This window comes from Nipponia nippon, unplaced genomic scaffold (assembly GCF_047370975.1).
Source record: "Nipponia nippon isolate SJK-2023a ecotype South Korea unplaced genomic scaffold, ASM4737097v1 scaffold_10, whole genome shotgun sequence".
Lineage (NCBI taxonomy): Eukaryota > Metazoa > Chordata > Aves > Pelecaniformes > Threskiornithidae > Nipponia > Nipponia nippon.
The window spans coordinates 33,234,177-33,249,475 of record NW_028262291.1 but is presented as its reverse complement, the minus strand read 5'-3'; the positions used below and the strand labels follow the sequence as shown (position 1 = coordinate 33,249,475).

At 50.5% G+C, this 15,299-nt stretch overlaps 1 protein-coding gene across 1 annotated transcript; it reads right to left on the bottom strand.

The window, feature by feature from the left end:
* Positions 1–12,878: 12,878 nt before the first annotated feature.
* On the bottom strand, positions 12,879–14,837 carry CCDC177 (coiled-coil domain containing 177). Its single transcript, XM_009473849.2, has one exon. The coding sequence runs from the start codon at positions 14,808–14,810 to the stop codon at positions 12,894–12,896; it is 1,917 nt and encodes a 638-aa protein (XP_009472124.2). The 5' UTR covers positions 14,811–14,837; the 3' UTR covers positions 12,879–12,893.
* Positions 14,838–15,299: the final 462 nt, after the last annotated feature.

Sequence of the window (15,299 nt, the reverse complement as noted above, 5' to 3'; positions counted from 1 at the left end):
GAGGCACATGGACTTTGCAGGGTGTGGGTATTTCACAGAAAAATGATAATAACCATGGTCTTTAGGGAGCAGCTGGACTGCCAAAGGCGTGACGCACTGAGGTGGGAAAACGCCCTTTGAGTGCTTATCTGCTTTTGAAAGGGGCAACAAGGAAGATTTAGCATGTGTGTAATCTCAACCAAGAGTCTTAGGGGCCAGAGCTCTTGGCTAAAGTGGAGAGATAGGGGTTCCTCCTCTGCAGTTACTGTCATATACATGACCTCGAAGGAGTCACTTGGGGAGCTAAGAGCTATTTGTATCACCCAGCTTCGGGTAGAGAACCTCATCTTCTCAGCCTTTTCTGTACTCTAAGCTTACGCCTTCCCCATTTATGAAATGGGTTGATTTCAGGCAGCCACCAGGCAGGGGACCGTGGCTCATCCTGCCTGGATGTGCGGAGAAGGTCCCAAGGCGCTCACAGCAAAGCTGCGGGGGCTGATGGCCTGTGTTAGTCTCCTGTAAGAACCTGGTTCCGTAGGAGTACTCCTTCCTCTTTTCTAGTGGCAGCAGAATCTGGATTCTTTATATTTAAATCTTGAATGAAGAGCTTTATCACTGATACCTTCAGTTGCCCTCTCACAGGCCAGTGGGGCTGCCCCTGCGCGCGCTGAGCCGTGGGGCTGGCAGGCCCTGCAGCTCTGCCCTGACAGGCTAGTTTATGTGGAACGGGACTTACCACCTTCCGCTGAAACTAATGCATAGGATCTATGCCCTCTGAAACCATATTTCTAGATCTATGTGTTTCCTCCGAGGTCACTTCTTTTCTGACCGAGACTCAGTGCTTGGTTAGTTCTTCACAGTCTATTAAAAGCTCTTCCTGCATAATGTTCTTTCTTTAGTACATGGTGCCAAATATATCCAACCATCAAAATCTTTTGCTCTCAAAGGGACAGGCTTGGCATAGGGGGGTGTTTATGGGAGGGGGACATGTGTGCACAAAGCTGAATACCATTTTTTCTGTGTTTATCTTCCCCTGCCACCAAGAGGCATCTCAGGGCAGGTGGGAAAAGTCACATTGCACTTTCATAGCATCTTAGTGGCATTACTCTCCTAGAAACAGCACTAAAGCCGTGGTCTGTGGGCTTGCAATCACAGTTCAGCTCCTCATTTCGTTCCAAGCCTTGGCTGTGTTATCTGGCAGGAAGATAATTCCTTGACCTTGCGGTCAGGGGATGAGTGCTCTGCTTAGTGATTAAGCCACTGCAGTAGATAACATGCCATGTTTAATCCCTTTGGTAGCTGGTCCTGGGGAGGCAGGGCAGGAGGCGCTGCAAAAATACAGCAGCTTGCAGTAGGTCTGGAGACCTCAGAAACAGTGGCAACAGCGCAGAAACTGTGGCTGTATAAGCCCTTCCTCCTAAGTTAATTTGGTGGCAGACTGGAAAACAACCAGCATATCTAGGGCACTATTTTATCAAGTGATAGAGCCATATGGTGCAAAACCCCCAGTTGTCTGAGGGCTTAGGTGTGTCAGAAATCAGGGAGTCCCTTTGCGTACTGGTCCTGTCTGCTAGCTGGCATATATAAAAAGAAGGTTTATAATTATTTTTCCTCCACTCTGTCGATGGGGGAAGGGACTCCTGAACAACCAATTAATCCTGCTGACTCGAGCTGGGGAAGGATGAGATACAGCCTTTGCTGCTGCTTCAAAGTTGTGGCTGGGATATGGCTGTGAAGCATCTGGCTGGCAGGCTGGAAAGCCCCACAAGCCTGCCTTAATGTCCAAGCAAGTGCAGCAAATGCACCAGAGCATGGATGCATGACCAGGTTTCAGGGTTGTACAAGTCATCAAGGGTTGAAGCCCAGTCCCCCTGGTGATATTTAGGGTCCTGCCTGCAAGTGAAATCAGAGTGAGAGCTTTGACTGACAAGGTCTGACCAAGGAGGTTTCATCCTCCCAGCCAGCTGTCCGTCCCCCCTTTCTGCTGAGAGTCTGCTTCTTGCCCCTGCCAGAGAAAGAGAAGATGGGGACATGAGCCAACATCCAGACTGCCAGCAGTGAGACACTATGTTTCTTGAGGAAGACTCATTTTTCTGAGCAATCCTCTCTTCCCATGCTGTCACTGCATATTTGAGGATCATGATTCCCCTTTAATCTGGCTTTTCCCTTTCAGAAGGTTCCTGCCCTCCTTGGAAACAACCCCAGCCTCAGGTTTCATTTGGCTGTGGTGTCACCTCCGCTCCGGCACAGGAATGTGCTAGTTGTGACCATGTGCTTGCCTTTGGGCAATTGACCTTACTGGGCATGAACCCAGCCCCGTGGTCTGGTGACTGAATCGAAATGGTTGCTTACAAACAAAGCCGTGCATGGATCTGGCCTTTGTGCGTAACTGCCAGCCAGCTCCCCGCTTTCCTAATGAGAACTGGGCTATGGGCATCTTGTGGGTCTCTACCAACCCCTGGCAGTTTGACATTAAAGTTGGTCTTTAAGAAAACAAACAAAAAAACCCACAAAAAAACCCCCAAAAAACCAACAAAAAAAAGCAGAATTAAAACAAGCTTCAGCAAAAATGTGCTTCCTCATCCTGTGCTCTTGAGCTAGATACCTCTCCTGCAGCTCATCCTCCTGATCCTAGCACTGACACACAGTAAAATCCTTTTAGTGCCAGCTCACATTCAAACACTAAGAGAAATGCTCCTCATCACTCTCTGCTTTGCAGGAGCACTCTGGGCACCCTTGGCTGCTGCCCCAGAGCCCAAAGGGTGGTGGATTAGCTCCTAACGTCATGGGGTGCTGCCTGCCAGCCCCCCGGAGCAGCACCTGTGCAAGCCTGGGGTGGAGGAAGCCACCGGGCTGGGGTGCTCCAGAAGGCGTTCCTCTGCTACTGCAAGGGGAGGAGCCTTCAACAAGAAGGAGACCTTAGAAAATAAAAAATTCATCATGACTTTCATGTAGGGATCCAGTCCTATTTTCATTATATTGTCCACTGGTTTAAGTCCTCGATGTGCTTATCCCAGCCAGCTCCATGGAGCTGGCTTCTCTTTTCCCTCCTTATTCCCACCACGCATTCAGGACATGTTTCTTTGCTGTACTGGTATGAGAGCCATCATTGTTGGAGATGTCTAGAACTTCTTTTCTACATTTCTCCACTCACTCAGCTTTCCAGCCACCCCAACCCTTGCTGGAAAACACCTCTCCTTTCTTACCTGTGGTCCTAAGTACCTTCCACCAGTCTTCATTCCCTGAGGATACCCAAAATGTTGTGTGAAAGGAGCTGTTTGGCCGTGCACATCTGTTGCAAGAGACCTATAAACTGTGTCTCCTATGATGTGAAGGTTATTTAAATCTCCCATTTTGCTATTTCTTTCTTCTCTCTCACGTTCAGCAACTCTTTCCTTTCCTGTGGGGAGACATTTTGTCCCTTCGTATTTGTGCCTCCCACTTCCACATAGAAAAGACTTCTGCTAAAATTATACTCTATACATCTGATAATACTGACTCCTTGGCCAGCCTTGCCTGCTTGCAGGATGCCTCCCTGTACCTGAGGACGTTGCAGTGTGTTGTCATGGAGAGGGTTCAGACAGTATTGCTAGGTCAGCGGGTACCATACAGCATGCAAGTTTATACAGCGCTGGCATCAGGATGGACAGAAAGGGCCCCTGCGGATTCCAGGAGACTCTGCAGAAATTCCCCTGGTAGCTTACAGTAAATTTTCTGTGCATCTGGGGGCTCGCAGGCTGTGACTGAATCACGTGGCATCTGCATTATAGTAGAGTGTCTTTGCAGGGATGGATCTGCATGTTCCCAGAGACTGCAGGAGCTGCAAGAATCTATAGAGAATCCCAGTGTAGTCTGATCAGAGACACTTAGAGAGCACAGTAGCTCTGGGTGTGAACATCACTGCCTTCAGGAATCTCTACTTCCACAATTTTTTTATGGAACCGTAAATAAAATGCATTGAAATACCTGACTGTGCAAAGGGGTATGTGCAGGTTCTTCGAAACGTAGGAATCGCAGAAAACTTCTGTTATAAGACAGAGTGCCTTCTGCCTGGAAAATATTAGGACTTGCAGCACCCAAGAGATGTGAGTTGGAGTGACAGCTACCATGCAAAGTGATATGGAGTGTATCCACAGCAAACCTAAGATGTCAGGTGCTCTAACTAGTGTTGCATAAAGCCCTGAAGGATCCCTCGGCCTGCCTACCTGCCTAGCATTTTCTGAGAGCAGGCAGGTCAGCTCTGGTTTACTGACACAATCCTCCCTGGCTTTGCTTCCTCCTGTGTGGCAGTAGGTGAAACTGCTAGCAGAAAAAGCAATGCCATGACTCAGAGCTGTTAAGATATCTCTAAAATTCCTGTCGTGACAGATCCTGCAGGCCTAGATAAGCTAATTATGAATTTACTGGTAGAGCTCAGTATGGATTGAAAAGCCCATAAGGAGAAACTGGAGAATACTGGACCAGTTAGCCTATCCTAGGCACTGCACTGTTAAACTGGTAGTGGTGACTGAGCTAGCCATTTTAACACTGACTTGGTTATCCACACCTCGCTGGCAGTCATCGCAGTGGTGGTAGTGTGGACGTATCTTAGACAGGCTGCCAACCCCACCCCAAAGCACAGGCGATGATGACTGCAGAAAGGAAAGCTTCCCTCTCATGCAAGAAGGGGCACCGCTTCCCACGCCAAGCATTGGTCTAAGCATGGAGGGCAAACACCTAATCACTTCTGGTGCTGCTAGTGTTCACCCCATTCATGTTAACACTGTCTGGGAGAGCAATGCCAGGGAAGAAAATCAGCAGTGGTGCTGCTATTTAAAAATCAAACAGTAGCATCCCTTTGCTATGCCGCAACTTCCTAGTTCATCTGTAGGCCTTCAATCTACACCACCCAAAGGCAGAAAGCTTGGATTCAGATAGTTCCTGTAGTTGCTCGTGCACAGGCATGCCTCAGTTTAAGGAAGAGCAGGGCAAATTAGGTAGCTTGAAGCCTCTACAGACAAGTGGATACTTGGCTGCACCCTGTGACTGGTTCACCAGGTACCAAGCTGCGGGTGTAGGCAATGGGAGCAGCAGCCTCAGGGACAAACTGGCTTGGAAATAAGGACAACTTGAATCGGGTGGGAGCAGAAAATGGTGCAGAGGGTCTTAGTGTCTGGGTGAGGGCTGCAGAAATCCTCTGATGAGAGCAAAGTGTTGCTCCTCCGTCGGGCTTCGTGGCAGACGTGGGCTGAGTCCACGCAGGACGGCTGTGTCGTGGTCCCTCTACAGTGAAAATACTGCCTTTCTGTTCACGGATCTCACCTTGTCTTTCTTTGATTTCACTTTTTCCTTCAAGTCTGAGGAAACAGCTGTCATGGGGAGGTAAATGGGAAGCCTGTCTTGTTCAGTGTGGACCAGAGACAGGTGCACAGGTAGCAAAGCTTGTGGACGGAGTGGGCCCCCTCCTAAGGTCTAACAAAATGCATGCAACTTGGCACTTAACAAAATTCTCAACTGCTGGCATAATGCTCAGGGCCTCTTTCAGGAGGGAAAGGAAAACGTCTTTCTGCTTTACCTACACATCTGTGTTTTGAGCTCCCTTCCTCATTTATTTTCCCATCTCTTATAAATCATTAAATAATTGTCAAAAATAGCACAGCTCACTTTGGAGGTGATTAAAAATGAGAAGAAATTATCCCATCACCCTCTTACAAACCAAAACATTCCCAATAGCATCTGACAGACACAGAGCCAAGTCTCTTACTCCCCACTGTTTAGCTTGCTGTCTGACAAGGTGCCTCTGTGCCAGCTGCTCTTCCCCTCGGCTGCGCTGTGCTGTTTAAGCACATTGCTTTGCAAACACCGGGAACACAGCGTGTGGTACGGGGTATTGACAAACTCATCGCTGTGCCTAAAAATACCAACCGATATGTGACCCTCCCATCCCGTTGCCGGGGTACAGTGCAGGCAGGGGAAAATTTCCACCAGGCTCTTGGAAGCATAACCTATCCCAAGGCACTGTGATTTACATAAATAATAAAAAGGTTAATATATCTAGGCTGTATTCATTCCTGGAGTAACTCTGCTGGCTCTAGGGAGGTAACTAAAGGGATGAACTGGGCCCTGTAGCTTTAATGTGCTGAAAGAAAGTGTTATTGTATGCTGTCATACACATAGATAGAAGTGATTCTAGCCAGCCAGGATGGTATAAGGCTTCTCAGTCCATGCCTGCTCTTTCATTTAACGTTTGCATCTGTAGCTCCTGCCCATTTCTGATAATGCACCTTCCTCCTGTCCTGGGCTCCCAGCAGAGCCTTATCTGTGCCACTCACCTTCAGGCCCTCCATTTGAAAGCCTAAAGATAAATTTCACGGACCCAAGTGCTTCAGGGTTTGGGGGCAATGCCCAGAAATGGAAGCTGGCACCTTAAAACCTTCATCCTCTATGAAGCGCCAGCTGCAGAGCAGGGACCAGAGGAGCTGCCACAGCAGGGGCACAGGGACATCCTTCCCGCGCAACCAGGAGCGGTTCATTAGAGGGCTGCTTGGGGAACAGGGAGGACACGAGTGAGAGCTCCAGCTAGATCACGGAGTGCCAGCATGGCCTGGGGCAAGTCACATAAGTTCTTTCTGCTTCAGTTTTCCTGTACTTAGGCTGAGGGCGATAACTCGTTTACCTCACAGCCGGGTCCTGAGATTGGATGCAGGGAGCTGTGTAAAGCACGTAAGAACAAAATAGCACCGGCAGTTTGGTTTTGTAATACAGGATATTTCTTACTGCCAGAGTGGTTTTGTAATGCAGGGGATTTCTTGCTAAATGGCAGGGATGTAGGAGATGAGTGCAAACTTGCCAGAGAATTATTTGGGTCTTTTTAGACTAGAATCTTACAATAACAAGGTTGTGTTTCACAGCAAAGAGCCGTGCTCAAAGAATGGGCTAAGGACAAAGAAGTCAGACCTAGAACTGAATTTTTTATGCCCTAGCACTGAGAGGCATACGGGATGTGGGGCATATCCCATTATGAAGGCTCTGAACACTGGTCTTCCCCAGAGCGCTGGTTGCTCTGCATAAACGGAGAACGTGTTTCCAGGTATCTTGTACAGAAGTGTTTTGCATTTTTTCCTCTTCCTAGTGTTTTCCCTTCAAAGTACCATCTAGTAACATTTTACCAAAAAGAAGGGCAGAGCTGCCTCGTGCCTAGAAGCAGAAGCATTATGATTTTCTTACCGTGTCTCAGGACTGGCTGTTTACAGTGGGTGCTACTTGCTTGCCAAGGGCTTGTGGGGCTGCACTCCCACAAGGAGTTGTATTGGGGCTCCATCAGCTCACATTAGGACATGCCTGTACTGTGCTGCAAAGTAAATGTCACGGGGCTCATTTCCAGAAGGACTGGGCTAAGCCAGTGTCTTCCTCTTCTTTGCCTATGACAGCCTTCTTTTACAACTATGACAGCTAAGTCCAATTCTAACAAACTTAATTCCCTAGGGCCTCGACTCAGCAAAGCGTTAAATGAGCTTAAACTTGCACGCGTTGAAGGGAGCCTGTGTGATCTGAGAGCAGGCAGATCCCTCCCACAGCAACTCTGCTCTCCTGGATGTGGTGGCTGCTCTACTAGACAACAGCACAGTCTCAGGTCTGCAAAGCAGAACTGTGTGTGAAGACAGACAGCCACAGCCATCGCCCGTAGTGTGCTGCATCTAAGTAAGTTTTGTGTCTCATCCTTATACCTCCCTGCATCTGATTTAAGAAGAAAAACAAAAAAAAAGATACAAAAAAACCCAATAGACTTGCAAAATGGCATTCTAACTACTACATTTTTGTCTTCACCACCAGAGCAAGAACACCCACAGCTGAAAGAAAATCTCTTGTTTTGGTGTAACAAAAACACAAACAAACAAACAAACAAACAAACAAAAAACCAAAAGTGGTGGCGATGAGAAGCCGTCCTCAGGTAGGATATGATCAGCCTGCCTCTCTCTGAGGACAGCAAGGGAGCCGAAAATGTCACTTCCCTGAAGCAGTCACTTCCCCGATGACAGCTAGCAGAGGTGGCTCTGGGGCTGCTCTCAGCAGAAGTTCTGGAAAACTAGTGGTTGATGGACTTTGTATTGCAAATTGTGTTTCCCACGTCTCCCTGTCCAGGCTTGGCTTAGTAAAGACACGCACACCAAAATAAGCCCCCTCTCAGACCTGTGTGCACTGCATATACAGCATTTGTTTAGTGAACAGAATTCCCCTGGCATCAGGAGAAGTTTTAGCACAGAATGAGCCTGGCGCTCCATAAGCATCACAAGAGAAACACAGTAGGTAACCAAGGCGAGAAATCCAATCCTTGCATCTCTCTTATCCACGTGGTGAAAGAATTTATAATAAACTGGGTTAAAAAATACCTTGTAAAATATTAACTAGTGGTGGTGCAGCTGCTTCTCCTAATAGCTTTTGAACGTGTCTGCCAAATTCAACCTTGACAGAGGGATCGTGTTTAGTGATGAATTTTGTGTGAAGAGGCAGCATGCAGAAGAGATTGTTGGCACTTTCACTGGCACTGAAGGGCTCCAGCTTTAGCCCAGACGTCTAGTTAAAAACTAGACAATCCACATGAACAAGATAGTCTGTGAACACTCAAAATGTGTGAAAGATTCATCCAGAGCTCAGGCAAAAGAAACTGCTCTTTAATCAATGGTTCTCCCCCAGGTGAGTTCTCTGATGCCTAATACAAGATGAACTCATCCTGCAGCCTTGGTTTCACTGAAGTGAGAATCACAGGGCAGCCGCCCAAGGAAACCAGGCTGCACAGTTCTGGGGCCTCTGAAATTGCTTGTCTTACCCTGCCATAGCCAACAGTGTGAGAGGCTCTTCTTTTCCCATACTGTGTGCTTGATCATGTTGTCTCACCATGCAAAACATTAGTATATAATGATGGGAGTTTTACCCGAAAATTAATCCCAGGACTTGGTCCTGTGATTCTTTTTAGAACCTTTAAATGATATTGGAGTCTTTCTCCCTAATCTTTCAATATCTCAACTTCAGAAACCCTGTAAACATTCAGAGCCATTTCTAGCAGGTCAACTTCTAGCAGTAGTCCTAGTCAATGGGCAGTGGTAAGCAGTGCAGTGGTTTTCAAGTGGGATTAGAGGTGTGTCCACATGTCAGTGTTTGGCTTTAGACTGGAAAGTTTCGTGGCATTGGATCCAGATTTTGGGTTGTCCCATTAGATCTATAGGACCCAACGTGAAACCTGGAGCTAAACTCCAAGTGTTTAGGAATTGAAACCTGGGAATTTGATGCTAGCTGGATCCAAGATGTGTTATCAGTCACTTAAGTTTCCTGGTAATTGTCCTTTTGTTGCCGTTGCTTTTAAAGTGCAGGTATTTCAAGGTGTAGTGGTCATTCTGCAGCATGCATGCAAATGGCCTAGAAGCAAAGTCTTTATTATAACCTTATGATTATAATACAACAATAGCCTAAAATGTGTTTTCTAATCCCAGGAGAGGACCAACCTAAGTTATCTTTCTCCAGGACCTAACCAAACATCATCAGCTGCTCCTCTGCTCTAAATAAGCCGTGATCTACTTCTGAGCTCTGAGGTAACATGTTGCTTGCTTTCATTTTTTGTTCTCCCTGGACTGCAGCTCAATATCAAAAACACCAAATAAGCCTCATCTAAAAAGGCCATACTTTTTACATGTGTCCCAGGGTTTAATTTCTGTTCCCACAGAAATCCAGCAGTAAAACTCCTTCTCAAATAAACAGAAGCATAAGCAGACCCAGGAAATACCTCTCATGCCTCCACCCAACTTGCTGACTTAGTTTTCCATGCCGCAATTTTACACAACTTATAAACTCCATTGACTTTCACAGCCTTTGGACCGGAACCACTACAGAAATAAAAAATATCCATACACAGATTAATGTCTTTTGAAAAAAAATATTTTTTTCTCAGATTGCACATTCAAAACTTGAACTGCACACTGCACAGTATAGGAACAGTAGTTTGCCAATCCAATTGCCACCATGCCGGTGTGTTTTGATTCGTTCAGCTGTAGCCCCAACTCAGTCAGCACCAGGAGATGGACCCCAGGTGTAATTACAGTCAGTGGTCAAGACATGTGTCCTGGGCTGTAAAATGTTCTCAGTCTACACTGGAAACGTCCCGTCAGAGGGAGGTTTGGACAAAGCCTTCAGGTAGATTGCAGTAGACGTTGAAGGAAAAACTGCTGTTCCAGTTAGAGACTGTGTCTGCTCATTTGCTCACCACATTCTGCCTTCTTTCCGCTGTTTCCCAGCTCTCCCCATTTTCCCTCTGCTAAATGGACCAAGCAGTGAACTTCAACCACAGTGCGATGCTGCGGGGAGCAAGAGCCCTCACATCTGTGCTGGCAGTCTTTGTCTGCAGCCCCAAAGGCTAAAAAAAGACAAAATGTTGGCTATGCTGGAGTCACTGCAGGTTTTATCCCAACTCCAGTGCTGCCAGGGAGCAAGGGAAGTTTTGTGCAGGCTGGATTAGGGCCACTGGGCATCTCTTTCCTAGGTCTTTGCAGCTACAAGGGCACACATGGACCACTGCAGTATGAACAACACACGAAGAAGACTGTTTTTTACCAAGGACCTTGTCCGGTGTTACAGCAGGATTGGTTTCACTGTTCAAACCGATTGCTGTTTTGAGGACAAGCGTGAGGAGACAAGACTCCTAGCTGGAAACAGTAACACAGCCTGTCCTTCCCACAGCTACCGATATTTTTAGATTTTGGTGTTAATTAGTGCTTTTCATCAACAGACCACTCAAATAAATAAATAAATAAATAATAAAATAGTACTTTGTGCTTTGTTAGCATCATTTGTCCAAAGTCTTCGAAGCGTTTTGCCAAGCCAAGTGTTACTATTTCCTGCGAGTCCCAGCAATCCCGAGAGCCTGACCCTGCTTCCGTTTATATCAGTAGCAGCAAGCCCAGCCCCTGAGGACTTGCCTGGCGTTACACAGCGAGCCAATGACTGATGGAGCAAACATCACTCAGATGCCCTAATTCCTACTTTCATGCTGCCTGCCCTCAACAGCACCAATTGTAGCGTGATTCAAAGAAGAGCAAGTTCCATCAAAATAAAATAAAATCCCTATTTGCTTCATTTTCAACACTGTTTGTATAATGTCTCCAGCCTTGCAGGGCACCAGGGTGTGCTTGGCCTACTGTTGTTGCTGTTCATTTAACACCTTCCTTAAGGCCTTCCAATAGGTTTTTGACCTGCTGTCACCTCCTGGGAAATTCTGGTAAGCAATCTATGCACGCAGGACTGCATGTCCGTGACATACGTCAACGCTCTTCTGGTTTTCTCTTCTACTGTATTGTACGCCAGAGGCATCTGCAAGGAAACAAGATCCTGGCTGTTCTTGCTGCTTCTCCCCCATGCTCCAGGTCCGATGCCATCACCACAGCAACCCAGCACGGTGTCGGCACAGAGAGCTGGTGCTGCCCGGAACCAGAAAAAAACAGTGCCTGGTTTGGATGTGTGCTCGTAACTGCAACCCAGCAGAGAGTAAATGTGGAAACCTGGAGTAGAACACTGTCTTACCTGAACGCTGTGCACGGGGCGTAGGTAGGCTTTTCACATTTTGAGTGCATTAACTGCAGAAGGACTCAGTTCCCCCTAAACGGTATCGAGTTAGCGTTACAAAATAGCCGTGATCCTCATTTAAGACAATCTGTAATGTACCTTATTTTGTGCATCTACTCTTTCTTGTGCCCTATGTAAGAATACAACAGTTAGCACCAGTGGACAGATAAATGCTGCCCTGCTCAGTAGACGATGATAAGAGCTGGGTGAACATCTCATTGTATGCAGCTCATAGAACCATTAGGTTGGAAGGGACCTCTGGAGGACACCTGGTCCAACCTCCTGCTCAAGGCAGGCCAAATTGGATAAGGTCGCTGAGGGTCTCCTCGCGTCTTGAGAATTCCCCAGGGTGGCGATTTCTCTATGCAATCTGTTTGCAGATTTCCATTTACAAGTGATCCACATGTTTGCCACAAAGGCCAGCTGCCACAGGTTCATTCATTTTTATATCTTAATGAACAAGTGGGTTGTGTGGGTGCCTGTCAGTTTGTGGATTCCCACAAACTTCTCTCCTTCTCCCCCTCCTCTGAAAGAAAAGAAGAAATTGTACAGATGTTTGTAAGAGAAACTTTGAAAGGAGGAGGAGAGGTGAGGATACCTGGGAGGGACAACAGTTGCAAACAGCAAAAGTGAAATTGTGTTTGTGAGCGCTTTTAACAGCTTCTGCCCAGCTCTGATCATAACGTCTGCTTACATGGTGTTACAAAGTCTTGATCTGTGCTTTCTCTTGCTCGGTACCAGCAGCAGGCGGGGGGCACCCAGGGGCGTACGGCATTCTGTACTCCAGTCCTCCTCACCTTCGGCGTGGGAGTGCAGCGGCTTTGAAAATGCAGTCCCGTAACTTAAACCAAGCTGCCCGTCACCCAAGCCAGAATCAGCTGAGGTGGTTTTGGTTCTTAAGTCAGTAGTCTCTAGTAGTCAGTAGTCTCTGTTGTCTGCATTTCCAACTGAAAAGAGCGCAGCTATAGTCAGCTCTGGTGTAAATAATCAACCAGTAACTCCCAGGCTTCAAGCAGACTTCTTCTGCAGCCCTCTCTGAGAAAATCCGTGTGCTCGTGGGATGGAGGACACAAAAACTCGCTTCCCCTCTGTAAAGATGACTGAGGTCAGTCCTTAAAACACGCCCAGAACAAAAACATATTTTAAAAAGGATGTGAAATAGCTGCCACGTTTTTGTGCGGTACCCTGCTCCCCCAAAATAATAAATCAGGGTGGTTGTTGGTTGTTGTTGCTTTTCAAATGTTAAATGTTAATGCGGAGGACCTTTCTGATGCATTATGATGGACAACCGGTGATGTAGCCCCACTCATCCATGACAAGATCTGTCACTTCTTATTCAGGTGGGCATGCAGTTCTGCTTCCAAGGCCATCTTGTCAAAGGTGCGCATGTTCGTCTCCTCCCGTACCTTTTCCCGGACGTGGAAGGATGCCCGAGCGACAGACCTGGCATTTTCTAAGACAGTCTTCTTCTCCTTGAAGATCTGCTCGCTCCTCTCCAGCTTCCTCTCGATAGAGAGGAGGATCTCCCTGCGCCGTAAGTCCTCGTACTGTTCCACCTTTTGCTTGTTCATCTTCTGCACTTTCTCTTTCTCCAGACGGCTCAAGACCACCTTGCGGGCTTTTTCTTGGACGACCTCTTCGGCCACCTGGGCAGCATGCTGGAGCCTTCTCTCTGTCTCTCGAGCCAGGGCCTCCAAGTGCTCCTTCTGCTCTCTTTCCTTCTTCTCTGCTGCCAGTTTGGCTCTCTGGATCTGCATGTCCTCCCGCCTGGCCTTCTCCCTCAGCTCCTGGTTCCTCTTCTCCACTAGCTGCTCATAGTTCTCCTGAGCCTTGGTCAAACTCATCTCCAGGGAGGCCTTCAGCATTTCCTTCTCTTCTGCCTCTTGCTTGGCCAGTTCCTTGAGCAAGGCCTCGTGCTTCAGCTTCTCTGCTTGGTTGAGCAGTTTCTTCTCCTTCTGCAGCTGCACCTCCTTCTTCAGCCTCTTCTGCGCGGCCGTGGACAGCTTCTCTTGCAGGAGCTGCTCCTCTCGCTCCCGGTGCTCCTTCTTGCCCTCCTCCTTCGCCTTCAGGTTCTGCTCTTGATGGAGCTTCTTCTGCTTGTCCTCCTGGACGGCCCTCTCCAGCCTCTCCCTCCGCAGCCGCTCCTGCTTCTCCGCTTGCTCCCGCCACCTCTCCTCGCACACCAGGCGCTGCCTCTGCTTCAGCAGGGCGGCCTCCTCCTGCTCCTGGCTCAGCCTCCCCCGCCGCTTCTCCACCTGGCTCTCCCACATCCGCTGGCCCTGCAGGAGGGCCCTCTGCTTCTCCTTCTCCTCCTGCTCCTTCCGCTGCTCCGCCAGGCGCCGCTGGCTGTCCCACTGCAGGTGGGCCGCCTGCCGCTGCTCCCGCAGGAGGCTGGCCTCCTGGTGCTTGGCGATCATCAGCGCCGCGATCTTCTTGTCCCTCTCGGGCACCTCCGACAGCCCCTTCTTCCTCTTCACCTCCCTGACGATCCTCTCCACCCTCTGGGCGGTCTGCGGCGAGTGGCTGAGGTCGCCCAGGCTGAAGCTGCGCCCCAGCAGGGAGCCGCTGGCAGCGGCGGCGGCGGCCCCCCGGCCCCGGCCGCCCCTCTTGCCCCCACGCTCCCGCAGGCTCTCCCCGCTGTAGGAGGAGGAGGCCCCCGACTCGGAGGAGGTCTTGCCCCAGCTGCCCTCACGGCGCTTCTGCAGCGAGTCCAGGGAGTGGCTCTTGGCCTTGGCGCCCGCCGGCGCCCCGGCCTTCCCCCCGCCACGGGGCTGGGGCCCGGCGGCGGCGGCGGCAGCAGCCCGGGGGGCGACGCGGGCGGCGGGCGAGGGCGGCAGGCTGCCGAGGGGGGCGAGGATCCGCCTCTTCTCCTCCCGGATAATCCTCTCCCGCTCCTCCCGGCACTGCTGCAGCTTGCGGCGACGCTCCCGCTCGTAGGCCTCGTAGAGGCCGGCGGCCACCCGCATGGAGCGCCCGGGGGCGTCCCGCAGCAGCTCCCCCAGCGCCCGCGGCAGCAGCTCCACCGGCCGCACGGCGCAGCGGGCGCAGGCCTCCAGCGACCGCGGGCTGGTCAGCACGTACCGGCTGCCCTCCGCCGCCGCGCAGTCGAAGTTGTACAGGTCCAGGTGCAGCAGCGGCGACTGCTCCCCGGGCCGGGCCGGCTCTCCCCCCGCCGCCGCCGCTGCCCCCCCGGGCGCCGCCGGGCAGGGCTGCGGGGGAGGCTCAGCCGGCGGCTCCACCATGGCTCAGCCTGCAAGGGAGAGAGCGGCGGCGGGTGAGCGGGACGGCGGGCGAGGGGCGCGCACGGTCCCCTCTTGTTCCCCTTCCCCGGGAAGGCGCAAGGGCAGGGCGGGCAGGCGGAGCTGGAGAGGGGCGGCGGGGGAGAGCCGCCGGGGCGGGTTCGCAGAGGGAGGGGGTCAGGTTGCGGGGGGCGCTTGGGGGGGCAGCGTTCGGTGGAGGGGGTGCCTGCGGCGGGTGGTTCTGGGGCGCGGAGGTGTGCCTGCGCGGTCAGCGGGGGTGTTGGGAGCGCGTGCTCGGGCCCGGGGGGGCGATGGGGGAGTCTTCAGGGTGCGTGGGGGCGTTTGGGGTGACGGGGGCGTTTGGGGTGACGGGGGGTGCGTTCAGAGCCCCTGCGGCGTGTTTGGGCGGTGGGCGCAGGCTTGTTTGGCAATGAACGGGGGTGCCGGGGGCGCCCGGCGAGGGTCTGGGCCGCAGGTGGGGGGTGGCCGGGC